At 43.0% G+C, this 24,807-nt stretch overlaps 1 protein-coding gene across 4 annotated transcripts in view; it reads right to left on the bottom strand.

Moving 5' to 3' along the window:
• The window catches only part of LOC110525097 (SH2B adapter protein 3), a 59,944-nt gene that overhangs the window by 15,368 nt on the left and 19,769 nt on the right, over positions 1-24,807 (bottom strand). For all 4 annotated transcript variants that reach the window (XM_036979411.2, XM_090237012.1, XM_036979413.2 and 1 more), the window contains exons 3-4: positions 4,025-4,126; positions 73-167 (exon numbers count right to left, since the gene is read on the bottom strand). In XM_036979411.2, coding sequence (XP_036835306.2) covers positions 73-167; positions 4,025-4,126 — 197 coding nt within the window. The remainder of the gene's footprint in view (positions 1-72; positions 168-4,024; positions 4,127-24,807) is intronic.

Genomic DNA, 24,807 nt, shown 5'->3' with positions numbered 1-24,807 from the left:
GACAGAAGACAGGGAGAAGAGTAGCATGATAAATAGTGTTAACATTTAGGTTAGATGTGGCACGTCTCTCACCTGTTGTTTATCCATTCTTTAATTTCTGTTGTCCAGGAGCTGACCTGTTGGTCATTGTCGGTCTCAAATATGAGACTACCTGGATAGTGATTAACCTGGGGATGAGACAAGACTGCTGGTTAAGGAGATGTACACACACAGACACACAGAAAGTGGTGATACGCATGCACACAAAGACGTGACACGCACGTACACACGCACAAAGACGTGACACGCACGCACACACGCACAAAGACGTGACACGCACGCACACACAGACGTGACACGCACGCACACACACAAAGACGTGACACGCACGCACACACACAAAGACGTGACACGCACGCACACACACAAAGACGTGACACGCACGCACACACACAGACGTGACACGCACGCACACACACAAAGACGTGACACGCACGCACAAAGACGTGACACGCACGCACACACACAAAGACGTGACACGCACGCACACACACGTGACACACACACACAAAGACGTGACACGCACACACACAAAGACGTGACACACACGCACACAAAGACGTGACACGCACACACACAAAGACGTGACACGCACAAGAATTGGAACAGGAAGAAACTAAGGCAAGTTTGGCAGAGGGTGTGTGTGTCAAATCAAATCTTATTCTATTGGTCACATATACATATTTAGCAAATGTTATTGCGGGTGTAGCGAAATGCTTGTGTTCCTAGCTACAACAGTGCAGTTGTATCTAACAACAATACACACCAATCTAAAAGTAAAATAATGGAATTGAGAAATATTTAAATATTAGATTGCTCAATGTCGGAGTGGTATTGACTAAAATAGAGTAGAATATAATACATTATATACATATGAGATGAGTAAAGCAGTATGTAAACATTAAAGTGGCCAGTGATTCCAAGTCTATGTATATAGGGCAGCAGCCTCTAAGGTGCAGGGTTGCGTAACTGGGTGGAAGCCGGCTAGTGAAAGCTATTTAACAGTCTGATGGCCTTGAGATAGAGGCTGTTTTTCAGTCTCTCAGTCCCAGCTTTGATGGATGATAGCGGGGTGAACAGGCAGTGGCTTGGGTGGTTGATGTTCATGATGATCTTTTTTGCCTTCCTGTGACATCAGGTGCTGTAGGTGTCCTGGAGGGCAGGTAGTTTGCCACCGGTGATGTGTTGGGCAGACCGCACCATCCTCTGGAGAGCCCTGTGGTTGCAGGCGGTGATACAGTCTGACAGGATGCTCTCAATTGTGCATCTGTAAAAGTGTGTGAGGGTTTGAGGGGCCAAGCCACATTTCTTCAGCCTCCTGAGGTTGAAGAGGCGCTGTTGCGCCTTCTCCACACTGTCTGTGTGGGTGGACCATTTCAGATCGTCAGTGATGTGTACGCCGAGGAACTTGAAACGTTTCACCTTCTACACTGCAGTCCCGTCGATGTGGATAGGGGCGTGCTCCCTCTGCTGTTTCCTGAAGTCCACGATCAGCTCCATTGTTTTGTTGATGTTGAGTGAGAGGTTATTTTCCTGGCACCACTCTCCAAGGGCCTTCACCTCCTCCCTGTAGGTTGTCTTGTCATTGTTGATCATCAGGCCTACTACTGTTGTGTCGTCTACAAACTTGACAATTGAGTTGGAGGCGAACAGGGAGTAAAGGAGGGGGCTGAGCACGCACCCTTGTGGGGCTCCTGTTTTGAGGATGAGCGAAGTCATCGTGTTGTTTCCTACCTTCACCACCTGGGGGAGGCCCGTCAGGAAGTTCAGGACTCAGTTGCACAGGGCAGGGTTCAGATCCAGGGCCCCGAGGTTAATGATGAGCTTAGCGGGTACTATGGTGTTGAATGCTGCGCTATAGTCAATGAACAGCATTCTTACATAGGTATTCCTCTTGTCCAGATGGGATAGGGCAGTGTGCAGTGCAACAGCATCGTCTGTGGATCTATTGGGGCCGTAAGCTAATTTGAGTGGGTCTAGGATCAGGTAAGGTAGAGGTGATACGATCCTTAACTAGCCTCTCAAAGAACTTCATAATGACAATAGTGAGTGCTATGAGGCGATAGTCATTTAGTTCAGTTACCTTTGCTTTCTTGGGTACAGGAACAATGGTGGACATCTTGAAGCAAGTCGGGATAGCAGACTGGGATAGGGAGATATGGAATATGTCCGTAAGCACTCCAGCCAGCTGGTCTGAGGGCGCGGCCAGGAATGCCGTCTGGGCAGGCAGCCTTGCGAGGGTTAGCACGCTTAAAATGTCCTACTCACTGCCATGGAGAACGAGAGCCCACAGTCCTTGGTAGCAGACAGCGTCGGTGGCACTGTGTTATCCTCAAAGCGGGAGAAGGTGTTTAGCTTGTCCGGAAGCAAGACGTCAGTGTCCGCGACGTGGCTGGTTTTCCCTTTGTAGTCGGTGATTGTCTGTAGACCCTACCATACAAGTCTCGTGTCTGAGCCGTTGAATTGCAACTGCACCATGTCTCTGTACTGACGTTTTGCCTGTTTGATTGCCTTACGGTGGGAATAACTACACTGTTTGAATTCGTCCAGATTTCCAGTCACCTTGCCACGGTTAAATGAGGTGGTTCACACTTTCAGTTTTGTGCGAATTCTGCCATCTATCCACGGTTTCTGATTTGGGTAGGTTTTATTAGACAGTGAGTACAACATCCTCTGTAGAGTTCCTGATGAACTCAGTCACCGTATCCGTGTATTTATGTTTACCCGAAACATATCCCAGGCCGCATGATCAAAGCATGGATTCCGATTGGTCAGACCAGCGTTGAATAGACACAGGTAGCACAGGTACTTCCTGTTAGAGTTTCTGCCTATGGGAAGGGAGGAGCAAAATGGAATCGTGCTTAGACTTGCCGAAGGGAGGGCCTTGCAGGCATTTTGAAAAGTTGAGTAGCGGTGGTCCAATGTTTCTCCAGAGCGAGTACTACAGTCGGTCAAACTTTGGTAGCGGTTTCCTCAAATTGGCATTTTTTAAATCCAAAGCTACAATAAATGCCGCCTCAGGATATGTGGTTACGAATTTGTGTAAAGTCCACTGTAATTCTTTGAGGGCTGTCGTGGTATCGGCTTGAGGGGGAATACACACGGCTGTGACTATAACTGAATAGAATTATCTTGTGAGGTAATACGGTCGGCATTTGATTGTGAGGTATTTTAGGTCGGGTGAACAAAAGGACTTGTGATTATCATAACATACAGAAACATCATGAGTAGTTAATCATGAAACCTACCCCCCCGCCTTTCTCTCTTCGGAGAGTTCTTTATTCCTGTCTTTATTCCGATGTACTGAGAACCCAGCAGGCTGTATGGACGGGGACAGTATATCATCCCTAGAGAGCCATGTTTCCGTGAAACAAGAGTATGTTACAATCACTGATGTTTCTCTGGAAGGAGATCCTCGCCCTGAGCTCGGCTACTTTATTATCCAGAGACTATATACTCTGAAGCGGTGGATGGTGTGCACGCCTCCTGAGTCGGACTAGAAGTCCACTCTGAATACCTCTTCTCCGTCAGTGGTGTTTTGGAGCAGCCCCTGGAATAAGTTCAATTTCCCTGGGGGGTACGAAACAAAGGATCCAATTTGGTAATATCGTATTCCTAGTAGTAACGCTGGTGAGTTACCGCCGCTCTTATTTCTGGCTGTATGTAATAACACACAAAAACAATATTCAGGCCTAATAATGAAAGAAAAATACTGAAAAGTTGCTTAGGAGCTAGATGCAGAGCTGCCATATCTGTTGGCGCCATATTACTATGTGTGTGTGTGTGTGTGTGTGTGTGTGTGTGTGTGTGTAATTCATGTGGAAGCTCAATGCTCACTACAAATCCACAGGAGTGCTTTTGGACAGAGAACAGACTGGCTCGGCTGTATGGTTGTGTGTGTGTGAATAGGCGATGTTGAGAAAAGGACAAGAAATGAGGCATGAAGCTAGATCACCAATAACAGGAAGAGTCTCCTCTTCCTCACCTTTAGAACAAACGTGTTTGTGTTGTCCGGCATCTCCAGACAGTTGCAGCGGCGGATCTCCAGGATGTCTGAGCAACGTGCTGTCAGTTTCGGACTGGAGCCCTGGAGGACACACAGAGAGGCAGAGAGAGACAGGGTCCGAGATCAAGCAGACATTGTTACAGCACGTTGTGTCCTAGATCCCTCAAACACCACTCTGTTCCGGTAACACACCACTCTGTTCCGGTAACACACCACCTCAAACACCACTCTGTTCCAGTAACTCACCACATCCGCTTCGACGCAACTCCCTTCAAAAAACCACGTCATACTAGTGTGTTTGAGGCACATTAAGAGACGTTTCAAGATACAGTTTGCTTCTGCTTTACTTGAACATTTGACTGAGTGTTCGTAGTGAGGAGCGTTAGTTTGTGTTTTTTTTTTTTTAGGGAGTAGACATATCAGGATGCATTCATTTGATCTATTGCTGTTTTGATGTTGTTTTCCTTTCGCTCTACAGCACTCTCCAACAAGACCTCCAAAACTAGATGGAGAGGGGATCCAGATGGTGGAGGAAGTAGTGGGAAACGCAAAACCACTGGGACATGCAGGCTGTGTGTGTGTGTCGGTCTTTCTCAGTGTCAGAGTGTCTAAAGTACGTGTTCCTGTGTGTTCAAGTCTTTGCTGTTGAAAATCCAACTTGGCTCTTCCCCTGGAGTATCCCTCAGTGGAACTCTCTGGGCTGAGCGCCAGGACTCATTCCCTCCAGGCCAGGCCCAGTTCAGAATGGAGAGACCCAGAGAGGAAGGCTGCTCCTCCGGGAACACACTCACAGTCTCCAGCCCAGCTCAGAGGGAGGAGGGGAGGCCAGTCATCAACAGCCCCATGGGATGACAGGGCAAAGGTCACCTTTGAAAATTAATCTCCTCACTGTTCTTTCAGGAGAAAATGGACAGAAGGAAAGTGCTCGTCGTATGCTGATGATAGCTCTGCTGTTGTGTGTCATGTGTGAGCTGTTCCACATGCTGGCTGATGGAAAGGAAATGAGCGAGACAGTATAAGATGGGGGAGAAAGGACAGCGGGGGACAAAGGAGAGCGGGGGACAAAGGAGAGCGGGGGAGAGAAAACGGGTGGATTCCAGAGGGCTGAGGCGGATGAGTGTGACCCTGTGACACAGTGTGTGAGCCGATGAAATGTCTATGGGTGCGTCCTAAATGACACCCTATTACCTATTTAGTGCACTACTTTTGACCAGAGGCCTATGGGCCCTGCTGAAAAGGAGTGCACTATTTAGGGAATAGGGTGCCATTAGGAACACATCCCATGCTTATCCCAGACAGGTTGGGCACATCAAAAGGAGATTCCTTTCCCCCTCGTTTCCTGTCCTCATGAGTCTTAGTATGAATGAATCACATGGAGCCATTGTTCATCCCAACAGCTTTAAGGAGAAATTAGAAGTATTTGACTCAGTAGCTAGATTTCCATCCAATCGGTGACAGATTTTCATGCAAATATCCTAAAATCTGCATAAAGAATGTGCATTTTCCCATCAGTGGTGTTTTCACCAAACTGACTTGTTGCAGATAAAAAATAATAATTTAAAAGTGAGTTTTAGTTTTTCATGTAGCGAATAAAAATGTGTTTCCGTTGCATGTCTAACTCTACCGATTGTGACAAACTGCTGCTGCGTTAAAAAGCAAATGTGCCTCCTCTGGTCTTGGCACATGTGTTCCAGCCAACAGTTGGCAGATGCACTGTGGGTAGACTTGAGATTAAAATGGATAACAGCGAGAATATTTTGACTTGTCAAACTGCAGTCAATCATTGATCAACATGTCACCAGAATAAGACCCTGGATATTTATTGGAAAGGAGCATCAAGCTCATATCGTGCACTTCACCACCCGACCTGAACCCGATCAAACGTCTCTGGAGAGACCTGACAATTGTTGTGCAGCGACGCTCCCCATCCAGCCTGACAGAGCTTGAGAAGATCTGCAGAGAAGAATGGGAGAAACTCTCCAGATACAGGTGTGCCAAGCTCGTAACGTCATTCCCAAGAAGACTCGAGGCTGTAATCGCTGCCAAAGGTGCTTCAACAAAGTACTGAGTAAAGGGTCTGAATACTTATGTAAATGTAATTTACATTTAAAAAAAAAAAAAATTAATTAAAAAAAAAAATTTTTTTGCTTTGTCATTATGGGGTATTGTGTGTAGATTGATGAGGGAAAAGATTTTAGAATAAGGCTGTAACGTAACAAAATGTGGAAAAAGTCAAGGGGTCTGAATACTTTCCCGAATGCACTGTATACTGCATGACTTTACTCGCATAAAGCCTGTGGATGGAAACGTGGTTATGGAAGGAAGGAATCTCCCCTTGTTTAGATTAATACCAGGTCTCTTTCCAGTTTGCTGCACCACCCACTGGCACTGCACTGACTCACTACACAGAGACAGCACTCCACTGGGCGGGTGGGCGAGCGCGCGCACGCACACACAAGCTATCAGAAATTAGGCCTACACAAATATGATACACCCCAGATCCGAGCCTGTGTACTGAAACAAATGTGCCGGCGGTTCAGTGGACACTCCATAGCTAGGCTATGTCAACTAAAACTGACACTTTCAAACAAGTGGAACAGATTGGCAAATAAATGTAGCGAGGGTCTAGCATAAACAAAAACTCCAGAGCTCTTCAACCTTTAAAAGAAACAGGACGCAGCATTAGATAGGCTACATCTGACTGATGTATTGAGAGTTAGTGACAGGAACGCTTTGGTAGGGTGACGCCACTGGAAGCCTGTGAAAACTAAATGTTGGACAAATGCCATATTTGGTTAGCCGTCTGCTTCGAACCGCCTGACGCCATCTCCTTGGCTGTATACACAACGCATCCAAATTGTTTGTCCCTCTTGGAGCTTGTTTAGAGCATTTTAGTGTACTTAATAAGGTATGCCCTGAGCCACTGAAGCCACAAGGGAAAAGCAAAGAGAGAGAGATGCAGCACAACAGTTTGATGTGAAGCAAAAAGTCTCATGCTACTCATTCAGCGACCATCCCAACAACATCTCATCTCAGAGATCAGCTGTTTACCAAAACAGTGGCGGGGCGACCGCTTTGCTGTTGTTTGCAGATGGCACCTTTAAAGCTCAATATGACGCTGAGCGCACTACAGGGGAAATTTACAGAGGTCTGCTTGTGACGCCCTCCGATTCCATTGCACTTCTCACTGGTCACTTTCAATCTTAGTCATTCACAATCGTGTTTCAGCTTTAGTCACACACACACACACAACATTTGATAATATGGTTGGAGAAAATTGACAATATAACCCACAGATGTGTGGCAAAGCAAATATTCACAGCTCACACTGTCTACCCTGGGCAGGACTCCCAGCATGCTTTGCACCAACATTACGCTGACCCTGGGGTCATCATCATCAGGACCCTCTCCAGAAACTTCCCAAATGTTACCCTCCAGCTCCCCATCAGTACAAATACACAAACATAACACACTACTCAATACAGGAGGATTTTCATACGCTACAGTTATTGGGTTGAGATTTCCTTTGGTTGGCAAACTCATAAGGTGATTCAGAATTTGATATTGTATAATAGTCCCTGTTCCACATCCACACATGACATTCTGTACTATAGGAGGATAGGCCTTGTTCAGGGTTCCCCAACTGGTGGCCCACAGGTGGTTTTATTCCATCCCCAAGATCTGACAACAACAAAAAAAAGATACAAATGTGGGTTGAATTTTCATTGTTGTACATAAGACTGTAAAATCACCAGGAAATCAGCGGCAAGTGATTTCCATTTTGGAAATCTGTTCTAGTATTTCCACGCATAACAGAAACACATGGTTGTATAAACATTCTGAAATGATTATGCTTGAGTCAAATATATCGGTTTGTGGTTCTTGTAGTCAATCTGCAACCTACAAATGATTTGTAATTATGTTCCGGCCCCCTGACCACCCACTCCTGAATCTAGTTGATGATCCCTGGTCTAGACCACACGCTAATCAGCCTTGGTGGTTGCCTTTTGACTTTACACCCAGCTCGGCATCTTTATGGTGAAGCAGGTTTATCAAACAACCCTGCAGTGGAACTGAAATCCTCAGAAGTGTCACAGGAAAGAGAGTGTGCTGTTCTCGGTTGTGAGCAGTCTGAGGAGAGCAGCGGCAAGTACGGTGATAACGCCATATGAACCAGATCTAGCTAGATATGACATCATCAAGGATGTGGGGACAGCAGCACTATCATTAAACTGAGAAATGACAGGTTTCTAGGAAACAGAGCAGCCAATAGTAAAGAGATACTAACAGGCTGCATAGGCAATACAAACAAGACCATTTTTCTAGTCAGACTTGTGTGTCAATTATCTTGCAATTTCAAATGGTAATAATAGCTAGCCTATGCAGCTAAACATATGACAGCCACTCTGGTCTGGAAGTCATTCCACTGAAGGTGTAACATCAGGAAAATGACAACGTCAGTCAGTCTGACCTTTGGCCCTGCTCTTGGAAATACAACCGCAGTTTCACCGAAACACTCGAGAGCCCCTGCTACTGAGAAATGTATAGAGGTGAGAAAGTGAAACAGAATAGTGTTTCCTGTTACTGTCTAACATTGAGCCTTGGGTCTTGAGGTCCTCCTTAGAGACTGGGGCTAGGGTGTGAGCTTGTTTTAGGCCACAGACATGGAGCTTCACCCCAACCCCCTACCCTTCAAATCCGTGTGTGTGTGTGTGTGTGTGTTCGTTCCATACAGTGTATTCAGAAAGTATTCAGACCCCTTCACCTTTCCACATTTTGTTACGTTACAGCCTTATTCTAAAATGTATTAAATACAATTTGTTCTTATCAATCTACACAATAAAAGTTTAGAAATGTTAGCAAATTTATATAAAAATAAAAAACAGAAATACCTCAATTACATAAGTATTCAGACCCTTTGCAATGAGACTCGAAATTGAGCTCAGGTGCATCCTGTTTCCATTGATCACCCTTGAGATGTTTCTTCAACTTGATGGGAGTCCACCTGTGGTAAATTCAATTGATTGGACATGAATTGGAAAGGCACACATCTCTCTATATAAAAGGTCCCACAGTTGACAGTGTATGTCAGAGGCAAAAGCAAGCCATGGAGGTCAAAGGACTAATTCGTTGAGCTCTGAGAAAGGATTGTGTCAAGGCACAGATCGGGGGAAGGGTACCAAAACATGACTGCAGCATTGAAGGTCCCCAAGAATCTCCATCATTCTTAAATGGAAAAAGTTTGGAACCACCAGGACTCTTCCAAGAGCTGGCCACCAGGTCAAACTGAGCAATTTGGGGAGAAGAGCCTTGGTCAGAGAGGTGACCAAGAACTCTGTGGAGATGGGCAATCATCTCTGCAGCACGCCGTCAAATCAGGCCTTTATGGTAGAGTGGCTAGATAGAAGCCGATCCTCAGGAAAAGGCACGACAGCCCGCTTGGAGTTTGCCAAAAGGCACCTAAAGGTCTCTCAGACCATGAGAAACAAGATGCTCTGGTCTGATGAAACCAAAACTCATTGGCCTGAATGTCAAGGATCACGTCTGGAGGGAATCTGGCACCATCACTACGGTGAAGCATGGTGGTGGCAGCATCATGCTGTGGGGATGTTTTTCAGTGGCAGGGACTGGGGAAGATCCTTGATGAAAACATGCTCCAGAGTGCTCAGGACCTCAGACTGGGGCGAAGGTTCACATTCCAACAGGACAATGACACTAAGCACACAGCCAAGACAACGCAGGAGTGGCATCGGGACAAGTCTCAATGTCCTTGAGTGGCCCAGCCAGAGCCCGAACTTGAACCCGATCGAACATCTCTGGCGAGACCTGTAAAACATTCCCATCCAATCTGACAGAGCTTGAGAGGATCTGCAGAGAAGAATGGGATAAAGTCCCCAATACAGGTGTGCCATGCTTGTAGCGTCATACCCAAAATGACTCAAGGCTGTAATCGCTGCCAAAGGTGCTTCAACAAAGTACTGAGTAAAGGGTCTGAATACTTATGTATATGTGATATTTCTGTTTTCAAGGAGTATTTTCCGAATGCACTGTATGCATGCACATGCAACTACATAAGTAAACCAGGAGGTCTGGTGAAAGTGGGAGACTGAGTGAGTGAGACATTTGCTCTCCCCTGTCTTCGTCCACTGCTGGCCACAGAAAAGAGCCAGCTCTGCAGTTTTGTCCTCTGACCCAACAGGCTGGGAGATGCAGCACAAAATGAGTGTCGGCCTTCATGTGTTTGCCAGCCAGTCTGCCTGCCTGCCTGCCAGCCAGCCAGCCAGCCGCTCGCTCAGCAGTGGACAAAGACAGGGGAGAGCAAATGTCTCACTCACTCAGTCTCCCACTTTCACCAGACCTCCTTCGCTCCAATGGATTGCTTGTGTACTGGCATGTACACATGCACATACTTACATGCATACAGTGCATTCGGAAAGTATTCAGAGCCGCCACTCCGTCTGCCCGCCCGCCGCCACTCCGTCTGCCACTCTGCCTGCCACTCTGCCTGCCTGCCCATCCGTCTGCCTGCCACTCTGGCTGCCTGCCCGCCGCCACTCCGTCTACCCGCCCGCCGCCACTCCGTCTACCCGCCCGCCCGTCCGTCTGCCAGCCACTCTGGCTGCCTGCCCGCCCATCCGTCTGCCTGCCACTCTGGCTGCCTGCCCGCCCATCCGTCTGCCTGCCACTCTGGCTGCCTGCCCGCCGCCACTCCGTCTACCCGCCCGCCCGCCCGTCCGCCTGCCTGCCCACCCTTCTCTTCGCCAACCACTCCATCTGCCTGCCCGCCCGCCCGCCTCTCCGTATGCCCACCACTCTGCCTGCCCGCCCGTCACTCACTCTGTCCGTGTACACCGTCCTTGGCTCTGTGAAGAGCCATTCAGGCAGAACAGGCATTCACACAGGTCCACTGAAGACAGTGAACCACGTCTCTCTCACACACACACACACACACGGGGTTAGGGGCCAGAGCAAAAGGGACAATTAGAGAAAGAGGAGCAGGGGAGGGGGATGAAAAGACAGGCAAAGGGAGAAATGAGAGAGGGGAAAGGTGACAAAAAGAGAAAATGACCAGAGGAAAGAGATGTTCCAGAGAAATGACAGACGTCGCTCCCCTCAGGGGCTTTCCGCAGGCAACTGAGCAAGGTCAGGTGCACTAACACTGTGGTTACAGGTCCATCACAGAGAGATAAGCATTGTTACCCACAACAGAGGCGCACGCACGCACACAGGGCATCAAAGCCAGTGAAAGGTTTAAAACAAACAAGCACTCCTCTGCATGACTACGGTAACCACTTGACTTCCTATCGACTCTTCTAGATTTTCTGTGTCACCTTGACGAACACATTTTTTCCTCACCCTTCTTCTATTCAACCATTTTGAGTGTACGTACTGTAAGAGACAGGATGGGGTACAGAACAAATAGGCAGAGAGAGAGAAGAAGAAAAAAAAGGTAGTCTAAACAACAACAACAAAAAACTATTTTGGGCTAAGTTCTTTCCCTGTGATCAGAACTGAAAACTGGGAGCTCCTCTCAGCATCTGGATGTTTCCTACTTGATTCTGGGTTCTTGGTCCCGAGGTCAGTGTAAGGAGATTGGGCTAATTTGACCTTTAGTCTTTACATTTTAATGCATATTTTTCAATCAAATGGACATGTTGTGGAAACAGCCTTTGTAAGCATTGACTGCTGGATTGACCTCTGCATGTTAAAGTCTTTTAGCAACAGCAAATACTATTAGGCTACAATGAGTGTGGGTTTTTCTTATTCAGTTTGCCTTTTGAACCCTGTACCTAAAATACTTTGAATTATTAAGAACTATTGGAGTCAAGCATGCTAATTCCTCATTCTGCTAACTAACCAAAAACAAATCCTCTGCGTCATGCACCAGACAGCACACAGAATTCTGACAGAAGCATTGCAGGTTACATTAAGACCTACTTTAAATCAATCAAATATATATATATATATATATATATATATATATATATATATATATATATATATATATATATATATATATATATATATATATATATATATATATATATATATATATATATATATATATATATCTATATCTATCTATCTATATCTATATCTATCTATATCTATCTATATCTATATCTATCTATATCTATCTATATCTATATCTATATCTATCTATCTATCTATCTATCTATCTATCTATATCTATCTATATCTATCTATCTATCTATCTAGATATCTAGATATATAGATATATAGATATATAGATATATATATTTTAACATTTTCCCCCCTTTTTCTCCCCAATTTCATGGTATCCAATTGTTAGTAGTTACTATCTTGTCTCAAGATAGAGACGAAGGTCGAAAGCCATGCGTCCTCCGAAACACAACCCAACCAAGCCGCACTGCTTCTTAACACAGGGCACATCCAACCCGGAAGCCAGCCTCACCAATGTGTCGGAGGAAACACCATGCACCTGGTGACCTTGGTTAGCATGCACTGCGCCCGGCCCGCCACAGTAGTCGCTAGTCGCGATGAGACAAGGATATCCCTACCGGCCAAGCCCTCTCTAACCCGGACTACGCTAGGCCAATTGTGCATCGCCCCAAAGACCTACTTACACCGGATAATACTTGCCTATCTACAAAGGCTGCATCCCAAATGCACCTATTCCCTATTTAGTGCACTACTTTTGACCAGGGCCCATAGCATTTGGGACACATCCTAAGAAGCTCAATTACATTATTTTTTTTTTAAATGGCAGAAAGCCATCCATTTCATTTAGCACATCAAGAAGCAACATTAACCACACGTTGTCCTTTGCACACAGACACTGTCAGTGTGTTAACTGTTGCTCTCTGGCTTTCTGACACACCAACCTACACAAACACACAGCCGAGTCAACTCCAAAACAATACTTTGCCATTTCATTAGGCTACATTTAGGCCAAGTGTTCCTCAGGAGATAATACACTCATATGCCTGCCAGTCTGCAGACACCTGCTCATCGAACATCTCATTCCAAAATCATGGGCATTAACATGTAGTTCATCCCCCCTTTGCTGCTATAACAGCCTCTTCTGGGAAGGCTTTCCACTAGATGTTGGAACATTGCTGTGGCTTCCATTCAGCCACAAAAGCATTAGTGAGGTTGGGCACTGATGTTGGGCAATAAGGCCTGGCTCTCAGTCGGCATTCCAATTCATTCCAAAGGTGCTTGATGGGGTTGAGGTCAGGGCTCTGTGCAGGCCAGTCAAGTTCTTCCACATAGATCTCAACAAACCATTTCTGTATGGACTTCGCTTCGTGCACGGGGGAATCCTCATGCCGACACAGGAATGGGCCTTCCCCCAACTGTTTCCACAAAGTCGGAAGCACACAATCGTCTAGAATGTAATTGTATGCTGTAACGTTTCCCCTTCACTGGAACAAAGGGACCTAGCCCGAACCATGAAAAACAGCCCCAGACCATTATTCCTCCTCCACCAAACTTTATAGTGGGCACTATGCATTCAGGTAGGTAGCGTTCTTCTGGCATCTGCCGAACCCAGATTTGTCCGTCGGACTGCCAGATGGTGAAGCGTGAGTCATCACTCCAGAGAACGCATTTCCACTGCTCCAGAGTTCAATGGCGGCAATCTTTACACCACTCTAGCCGACACTTGGCATTGCGCATGATGATCTTAGGCTTGTGTGGGGCTGCTAGGCTATGGAAACCCATTTCATGAAGCTCCCGACTAACAGTTCTTGTGCTGACGTTGCTTCCAGAGGCAGTTTGGAACTCGGTAGTGAGTGTTGCCACCGAGGAGTCAGCGGTCCCGTTGTGTGAGCTTGTGTGGCCTACCACTTCACAGCTCCCGTTGTTGACCTAGACGTTTCCACTTCACAATAACAGCACTTACAGTTGACCGGGGCAGCTCTAGCGCAGCAGAAATTTGACAAACCGATTTTTTGGAAAGGTGGCATCCTATGACGGTGCCACGTTGAAAGTTGCTGAGCTCTTCAGCAAGGCCATTCTACTCCCAATGTTTGTCTATGGAGATTGCATGGCGGTGTGCTCCATTTTATACACCCGTCAGCAACAATTGGCTGACAGTGTCCTTCTTAAGCCACGTTGTTGGTATGGACAGCATCCACTTTGAAAAGCAACATTTTTGCTGAAGCCCTCCTTCCATTGTTGATACCATGGAAGCTCTCAAGTATGAAATGTGCCTCACAGATTGATGAGTAGATGCACAATTCACCCGCCTCCTTTTCACAAATGTATCCCAGGTCTTGCGAAGTGTTTCATTTGAGTGGCCATAGAGGCATACTCACATGTGTAGTGTTTCTACACCCTGCTATCACACAAAGCTTGGCCACCATGATTCATAAAAATGCAATTGCCAGCTAGCTCTATACTACTAACCCACAAGTCCATTTTTTTATGAGTATATGAAGGGGTGAGTATGTATTTTTATTTCCTCACCGTATGCCGCTGGCCATGGGAGGTTGTGAGATTGTTTCCGACCTTAGAGCTGATTTAGTTACTATTATATGAGTTTCTGGCATTGGGAAATAGCAGCTACATTTACGTTTACATTAGTGTAGTTTACATAATTCCACCATTTCAAGGTTTGACATTGCTTGGTGTTTACGAGAAACACAACCTGGTAGCAGAAACACAGCTTGATATTGAGACGAGGGTGACGAAAACTGAAACTAATGTCTAGTAATCTGAGGTGGATAATTATGTAGTGTGAAAACTGTACCAAACAGAGGTCAGTTTGCCTCCAGAAATTGGTTTCCATTCATCTGCGTTGCGGTAGAGGCAGGTGTTCTGATTTCTATGTTCCAGTAAAAAGAGGAGTTCTCTTCACGGATGATAATCTTTCACCAAGTAGTCTAGGCCTTTATGATGAGAATAGCTTATCTTATAAAAGCATAAGGAAAATAAGGCCTAGGAACAGCCCAATACTATTTCTATGTAATTACCTATTTTTTTGAATTAAAAAAAAACATTTTTTTAAATAGGTAGCCTAATAGTGGAACGAATCCCACAATTTCAACTTTTTTGTTGTTGTTGAGGTCCTACACATTCCTAGTTCCATGACAATGTAGTGACTAGGCCTAAACAACAGGTACACTGGTTGCAAAGCAATACCCCAACCAAAGCGAAGACAGTACAACGTTGAGTAGCTTTAAAGGTTGATTAAAAAGAACCAGGGAGTACTAAAGCAAGTTCTTTCATCACTCATCATGTTTCCTGGAACTGGAGAGTGCTAATTGAGTTACTGGTTTGGCTGGTTCAGGCCACATGTTCATATGCTTACTTGTGGTGCACAGGGTGACTGAAATGAACACTGCATGTTGCTTTGTAAGTTTGAAACATACTCCGTGTCAACACACAGATGGGTGATGAGGTTTGGCAGAGTAAAAAGTATTTTCCATTCCATTCTGTCATGGGTTAACAAGAGAGAGGTAATAGATTTAAATACAAACAGTAAGTAAACTAAAGCTAAACCTGAATTTATCTTTATCACTGCAATACTGTGGAGCAAAATTAGGCAATATTGCCCTTAAGATTCTTTTTTAAACAAAATGGGGAACAGATCCTTTTGATCTGGATAAAGCATACCGAATAAACATCCACAGTGTTTCCTGGAAGATATATTTAAAGATGCACAATGCAGAAATCACTTCGCCATTTCCTTGAAGCTAAAATTATAATTTAGTTTTGTGTGACAAACAAGCAAATATAGTGTAAAGAAAGATTGTACCATCTAAACCACTGTGAAATATATTTTCCAAAACCAAAAATATTGTATTTTCAGCTGTTTGAAGCTGGTGTACAAAACCGAATGTATCAGACAGGGAAGAATAGAAATAGAGCACATAGAACACACACCACTTCTTAGACATGCTTTCAATGAGAAGGACAGATCTATAACTCACATTTCTATGTGAATTTGATCAGATCGCCCAAAAAGTAACTTATTGCAGCTTTATTTAAAAAAATATATAAATCAAGACAAGCAATTAAAGTGAAAGCAACTATTTCTCACTTTTGGTTACTCATCTCTTGATGCGATATACACGCACAAACACGTGCATAGATCCAAACAGGAACATTACCATCAGGGAACAGTCATGCACACACACACACACACACACAGTGAAACCATGTGGTGAAGATTAAGTTGTAAAGTCACAAACACTGGCACCATCACACATCAAATAACATACTTTGAGGCCGTGCAACAAAAAACGAGGGCCCGTTTACTCAAGAATGCATTACAAAGCGTGGGCAAGGTAACAGGAAACATCTAGTCCTGGATGAGAGCCTTGTGTTCTAATCCATTGGCAACCTAGGCAGAACCTCAGCTGTCTCCTAAAACAAAGGGTCTATCTCTTAAAAATAACACCACCAGAGTCGTGTGTTAAAATGAGCCATATTCTGCTCTGTTCTTTAAAAAGGTTGCTTCGGGTTTCTACTTTTAGTAAGAGCCAAACAGTACGTCTCTTTAACTAGGCTAACCCTACATTTAAAAAAATATGAATAATGTACTTCTGTGAAATCTGACAGCAGATTATCTGCCCAGTTTATCGGCTACACAAACACCATCTTTAAAAAAAAGTTAGGACTCCCCTGCCCTGGAGCTTCTCATGCAAAGAAATTAATCAGCTAACACCCAGCTTCCTCTTTCTGCAAAATGACCCGACTGGCGTCGCCATTGTAGTTCAGATACACATAGCCCTCAATTAAATGTTACTATATTTGCAGGGTTGCTGCTATGCTATGCGCAGGCAGTGCACGGGCATCACACACACACAACCACAGTGACCTCAGCAAAATCCAACTATAGCCTTTAGTTTATCTTTCATATCTTTTCCAAAACATGAATTCAGACCAATACATGGAGAGAAATGTATTGTGCTGTAGAACATCTATTAAATATGGTGCTGCAGAACATTATTAAATATGGTGCTGTAGTACATCTATTAAATATGGTGCTGTAGAACATCTATTAAATATGGTGCTGTAGAACATCTATTAAATATGGTGCTGTAGAACATCTATTAAATATGGTGCTGTAGAACATCTATTAAATATGGTGCTGCAGAACATTATTAAATATGGTGCTGTAGTACATATATTAAATATGGTGCTGTAGAACATCTATTAAATATGGTGCTGTAGTACATCTATTAAATATGGTGCTGTAGTACATCTATTAAATATGGTGCTGTAGAACATCTATTAAATATGGTGCTGTAGTACATCTATTAAATATGGTGCTGTAGAACATCTATTAAATATGGTGCTGTAGTACATCTATTAAATATGGAACATCTATTAAATATGGTGCTGTAGAACATCTATTAAATATGGTGCTGTAGAACATCTATTAAATATGGAACATCTATTAAATATGGTGCTGTAGAACATCTATTAAATATGGAACATCTATTAAATATGGTGCTGTAGAACATCTATTAAATATGGTGCTGTAGTACATCTATTAAATATGGTGCTGTAGTACATCTATTAAATATGGTGCTGTAGTACATCTATTAAATATGGAACATCTATTAAATATGGAACATCTATTAAATATGGTGCTGTAGAACATCTATTAAATATGGTGCTGTAGAACATCTATTAAATATGGTGCTGTAGAACATCTATTATATATGGTGCTGTAGTACATCTATTAAATATGGAACATCTATTAAATATGGTGCTGTAGAACATCTATTAAATATGGTGCTGTAGTACATCTATTAAATATGGTGCTGTAGTACATCTATTAAATATGGTGCTGTAGTACATCTATTAAATATGGAACATCTATTAAATATGGTGCTGTAGAACATTATTAAATATGGTGCTGTAGTACATCTATTAAATATGGTGCTGTAGAACATCTATTAAATATGGTGCTGTAGAACATCTATTAAATATGGTGCTGTAGTACATCTATTAAATATGGTGCTGTAGAACATCTATTAAATATGGTGCTGTAGAACATCTATTAAATATGGTGCTGTAGTACATCTATTAAATATGGTGCTGTAGAACATCTATTAAATATGGTGCTGTAGAACATCTATTAAATATGGTGCTGTAGAACATCTATTAAATATGGTGCTGTAGTACATCTATTAAATATGGTGCTGCACATGACAGCCCGCTTGGAGTTTGCCAAAAGGTACCAAAAGACTCGCAGACCATCAGAAACAAGATTCTCTGGTCTGATGAAACCAAGATTGAACTCTTTGGCCTGAATGCCAAGCGTCATGTCTGGAGGAAACCTAGCACCATCCCTACGGTGAAGCACGGTAACGGCAGCATCATGCTGTGGGGATGTTTTTCAGCGGCAGGGACTGGGAGTCTAGTCAGGATCAAGGGAAAAATGAACGGCACAAAGTACAGAGATGTCCTTGATGAAATCCTGTTCCAGAGCACTCAAGACCTCAGACTGGGGTGAAGGTTCACATTCCAACAGGACAACGACCCTAAGCACACAGCCAAGACAACACAGGAGTGGCTTCGGGACAAGTCTCTGAATGTCCTAGAGTGGCCCAGCCAGAGCTCAGACTTGAACATCTCTGGAGAGACCAGAAAATAGATGTGTAGCGACGCTCCCCATCCAACCTGACAGACCTCGAGAGGATCTGCAGAGAAGAAACGGGAGAAACTCCCCAAATACAGGTGTGCCAAGCTTGTAGAGTCATACCCAAAACTTGAGGCTGTAATCACTGCTAAAGGTGCTTCGACAAAGTGCTGAATAAAGAGTCTGAATACTTACGCAAATGTGATATTTCAATTTATTGTTTTATAAATTCTCTAAAAATCAGTTTTTGCTTTGTCATTATGGGGTATTGTATGTAGATCGATGAGGAAAATGGTAGACATTTTAGAATAAGGTTGTAACGTAACAAAATGTGGAAAAAGTCAAGGGGTCTGAATACTTTCCAAATGTACTGTATATGGAGACTGAATGCCAAAAACAAGGGGTTAAATACATGTAAAAAAAGAAACTGTTTCATGCTCTTTCTTATATCTCTCAGACATGGGACAGACACCCAGAACAAACTTCCTTTAGTTTTTTTGTGGGACAATCTGTTATTCTACGTAGTGAATCTGGTATTCATTGTGTTTGTATGAGCTAATAGCAGTAAGGCCAAAAATGAATTGATCAAATATTATAATTTTTGATACTTTAATGAGTCTTAAAATTCAAAATCAATTAGCAAAATGAGCCTTGGAATGACCCCCCCCCCCCAAAAAAAAAACTATACAAGTAACTCGAAAACAGTACTGCTAGTTTGCTGCACGCACAAAACAAATATTAGCCTGCAAGGCTCTTGATTCAGGAGGGGATTCTCTGCTGTTACCAAGCAAATGCTTCATTTTAGAAAAAGCTAACCACTTACAAAAGCTAGATAGCCAACTAGCTCCTAAATTAGCAAAACAAAAAAAGCAACTGCAGAGCATTTAGCACATTTTAGACAGTTAACTTAATAGTTGTAAGATATTTAGCTGGCAAACATTTAGTTGTGAATTCCATACTGTAATTAGATCATAGTGACTCATAAGGCTCCGGTCTCTTGTCGTTGTGTGCTAGTAAACAAACACTCAACTAGGGACTTATAAATACATTTGATTTAAAAAAATAAATAATAATTATAGCCCTTCTTACATCAATTAAAAAGAAAAAGTTAACGGTATTGACATTATTGAAAAACCATCCCATGGCTTTTTCATAATACCCAGGTATACGGTATACCGCCCAAGTCTCGTAGAAACCCACGAAACTATTGGGCAACAACAAATTCAATCCCTTTTAGACCTGGATAAAACATGTCACTGCAACAATGAAAATCTGGCAGTAGAAAGACTAAATATGACCTTTCAGCTTCCCTAACAAATCAAAAAATGTCAAGCAGACAGCCTAAAAAAATGTACAATGACAAATGGTTTGATGAATGCAAAAACCTAAGAAAGAAATTGAGAAATCTAATCAACTAAGAACACAGAGCCCAAGAAAACCTGAGTCTATACCTTCACTATGGTGAAACACTAAAACAGTACTGAAATACAATAAGGAAAAATAAGGAACAGCACATCAGAAACTAGCTCAGTGTAATTGATGAATCCATAGAATAGAACCACTTCTGGGAAAATTATAACACACTAAACAAGTTATCTATCCAAAATGGAGCTGTATGGATAAACCACTCGTGCAATCTTTTTGGCTCTATAACGAAGAATAAACAGCAAAAACAAATCTTAGAATCAGCAATTAAAGACTACCAGAACCCACTGGATTCTCCAATTACATTGAATGAACTACAGGACAAAATACACACCCTCAATCACAAAAAGGCATTGATAGTGTTGATGATAGTGTTGATAGTATCCTAAATGAAATTTGAAAATATACAGACCACAAATTCCAATTGCCCATTCTTAACAACTCTTTAACTGCTCTGGCATCTTCCCCAATATTTGGAACCAAGGACAGACGACCCTCCTCCCCCCCAATCTACAAAAATAGACAAATTTGACCCCAAAAACTACTGTGGGACGTGCGTCAACAGCAACCTTGGGAAAATCCTCTGCATTATCATTAACAGTAGAATCCTACACTTCCTCAGTAAAAACAATGTCCTGAGCAAATGTCAAATTTAGCTTTTTACCAAATTACCATTTGACAGACCACATATTCACCCTGCACACCCTAATTGACAAACAAAAACAAAGCCAAGTATTCTCATGCATGAGGGTCTGCTATACAAATTGTTGGAAAGCAGTGTTTAGGGGAAAACATTCTAAAATCTGTGTACAGAAACTGGCAAAAAAAACAGATTTATTTCCTCAGGGCCGTGGGGTGAGACAAGGATGAAGCTTGAGGCCCACCCTCTTCAACATAAACATTAATGAATTGGCGCGGGCACTAGAACAGTCAGCAGCACCCGGCCTCACCCTACAAGAATCTGAAGTCAAATGTCTATCTGGTGCTTCTGTTTTGATATGTCGGCTATGTGCCTTTTTTTCAGGTATTTCTGTCCTTGAGCAGTTCTTGTCTATTAATGTTCTGTATTATGTCATGTTTCATGTTTTATGTGGACCCCAGGATGAGTAGCTGCTGTTTTTTGCAACAGCTAATGGAGATCCTAATAAAATACCAACCAAGGAGGGCCTACAGCAGCACCAAGATCTTCTGTACAGATTCTGTCAGACCTGGGCCCTGACAGTGACTCTCAGTAAGACAACAATAATGGTGTTCCAAAAAAGCTCCAGTTGCCAAGACCACAAAATCAATCTAGACACCGTTTCCCTAGAGCACACAAAAAAACTAAACCTTGGCCTAAACATCAGCGCCACAGGTTACTTCCACAAAGCTGTGAACGACCTGAAAGAGAACAATGATTTGGCAAATATCCGAATAAAATATTGAAATATTGATAATTTATTTGACCAAGAGCGAGAGAAACAGCACCCATCTGTCTCCCTATGTGTAGACCATGTATCGGATGGCATGTCATACTCTTTCTGGACAAACAGCATCAGATACATGGGCTAGATACAGTAAGACAGAGCAGTGCGGTTTCACTTGCTAGTTTCAGCAGAAGAGGCGAAAGCAAGAGACCTCACTCTCGCCAAAATCTGTCCAAAATAAGACAATGCGATTTTATGGGCATAATATGCAGACCTAAGCTTGTCGCCTGCATTTCCGCCTTTGGGACAATGACTCACATTATTAGGGCAGAGACATGAGCATCTCGTCATTATATACAGGTCTCTGGTTTCAGCCAGTTGCGAATTAGAAAGGAAAGTTGGAGGTTGCACAGTGCACTGTTTGGATGCTGGCTTCCCCTAAAGTAAATAGAAGTTTTGCCAATATTATATAATTACTCCTGTCTAAATAAAATACAAATACTTTCCCAGAGAGCTGGACCAGTGCATAGGCCTACAACCTATTTAGGAAGTAGGCCATTTGGGCAGCACACGTGGCAATAGGCCTAGCTGACTGAGTTGCGGTTGTCAATGAAAAGCATATCAAAAAGTGTGAAGATAACGTGTCTTGAGTCTAATTTTAAAATGTTGAGACAAGGAAAGAGATGTGTGATGAAGATATGGGCATCCCTCTCCAGAATGTATGCCCTCAGCTCTCCAGGATGTGCCCCACTGTCTCCCGCCAATTCTTGTACATTAAATTGTTTCATTGTGTGTATTGTTTGCTCTTTGATTGATTATTTGATCAATTCCCCATTACATACGTAACCAGTAGGCCTAGTAGACGTGTTGTTAATCCCCATCCTTTATCGTTCTCATAGCGGAAACGTTCTTTGCAGAGTTCACAACCTGCTACAATTGTGAGAAACAAGTTTTGATTTAATTCATAACAATCATTAAGGAGTTCTCCATTGTCTTTTGTTTGGAGTGCTCCATGTGAGCAATATGTGTGTAGTTTTTCTGCCATGATAACGTTGAGTGGGACATCAACACAATTAGACGGAACCAAATCATAAGAAAACAAAAAGAGAATTACTTGACACGCCTGAGATGCCAACCTGCTGAGTTGATACAATGATGCACTTCACTAACGATAGCTCAAATCAAGACAGATTGAAAGGCAGGCAGACAGGCAGAGTAGAGATAGATGCGATTGAAAATCCTGGATCTTTCATCAGGATATTTTCTACAGTTTTTATGCCGACTTTAGGCCTAGTTGACATTGGAAGTTATAGGCCTCCTGCTGCACTGCCCTCTAAGATATCTCGGACTTCCATGCGCAAATGTCTTTAGCCGACAATGGATCATGGTGTATCAATGTGTCCATATGGAAAAGGCTGGTGCTCGTGCATTAGTTGAATTTTAACTTAGATTTTTATCATTTTAATTCAGATTTTTATGACTAACCACAGGAAAGTGTTATTATTGAAATGAAACCGTTCCACGAAAATCAACATTTAAAAATAATCCTAACTGGCATCCAGATCGGTAGAAATGGGAGGAAAAATTATACGTTTCCCTAAACTTGAAACTCACAAGGTCTTCATTACGAACACCCATTAACAAAATGTGTGAATGAGCAAGCATGCGCACACAGGAGGTCCAGTGAAAAATATGTGCCCGCCTACAGAAATCAAATGCCAGTCCATCTGATTCCTTCTGGCACCGGCCCTGCAGAACCCATTGCCCTCTACAGTTGTGAGGTCTGGGGTCCGTTAACCAACCAATAATTCACAAAATGGGACAAACAACAAAGTGAAAGACTCTGTATGTAGAATTCTACAAAAAATATCCTTTGTGTACAACGTACCAAAAAATATATTCATGCATGTAGAGCAGAATTAGGACGATACCCGCTAATGATCAAAATCCAGAAAACAGCCGTTAAATTCTACAACCACCTAAAAGGAAGCGATTCCCAAACCTTCCATAACAAAAGCCATCACATACAGAGAGATGAAGCTGGTGCTGGGGCTCTGTTCACAAACACAATAAGACCCCACAGAGCCCCAGGACATCAACACAATTAGACAGAACCAAATCATAAAACAAAAAGATAATTACTTGACACATTGGAAAGAACTAACCAAAAAACAGAGCAAACTGAACTGATATTTGGCCCTAAACGGAGAGTACACAGTGGGAGAATGCCTGACCACTGTATTTGTATTTATGATGGATCCGCATTAGTTGTGGCCTCTTCCTAGGGTCCAGCAAAATTAAGGCAGTTATACAATTTTAAAAACATTACAAAACATTCAGAGATTCCACAACACACTGTGTGCCCCCCTACTCCACCACTACCACATATCTTCAACACCAAATCTGTGTGTGTGTGTCTAGTGCGTATGTAATCGTGTGTCTGTGTTTGAATTGCTTCACAGTCTCCGCTATTCCATAAAGTGTATTCATATCGTTAAAAAAAATCTGATTCTACTGCTTGCATCAGTGGAATAGAGTTCCATGTAGTCATGGCTCTATGTAGTACTGTGTGCCTCCCATAGTCTGTTCTGGACTTGGGGTCTTACAACAGACTTGGGGACTGTTAAGACACTTCTTGTGGGGTATGCAGGTGTCCGAGTAGTTCAAACAGACAGCTCGGTGCCTACAACATGTCAATACCTCCCATAAATACAAGTAGTGATTAACTCAATCTCTCCTCCACTTTGAGCCAGGAGATTGACATATTATTAATGTTAACTCTCTGTGTACATCCGAGGGCCCCCCCTGCTGCCCTGTTCTGAGCCAATTGTAATTTTCCAAAGTCCCTTCTTGCAGCACCTAACCACACGACTGAACAGTAGTCCAGGTGTGACAAAACTAGGGCCTGTAGGACCTGCCTTGTTGATAGTGCTGTTAAGAAGACAGAGCAGAGCTTTATTATAGACAGACTTCTCCCCATCTTAGCTACTGTTCTATCAATATGCTTTGACCATTACAGTTTATAATCCAGGGTTACTCCAAGAAGTTTAGTCACCTCAACTTGCTCAAGTTCAACATTATTTAATTACAATATTTAGTTGAGGTTTAGGGTTTAGTAAATGATTTGTCCCAAATACAATGCTCTTTGATTTTTAAATATTTAGGTCTAAATGATTCCTTGCCACCCACTCTGAAACTAACTGTCGCTCTTCGCTAAGTTGACATGTATAGTGTCGAGTCATTTACTCAAAGCCAGTGGCATGTCATTAGTAAAGATTGAAAAAAAGCAAGAGGACTAGACAGCTGCCCTGGGGAATTGCTGATTCTACCTGGTTTATGTTGGAGAG

This window comes from Oncorhynchus mykiss, chromosome 6, assembly GCF_057628025.1.
Source record: "Oncorhynchus mykiss isolate SJ-2025 chromosome 6, ASM5762802v1, whole genome shotgun sequence".
Taxonomy (NCBI): Eukaryota; Metazoa; Chordata; class Actinopteri; order Salmoniformes; family Salmonidae; genus Oncorhynchus; species Oncorhynchus mykiss.
This window is presented reverse-complemented; position numbering and strand designations above follow the sequence as displayed.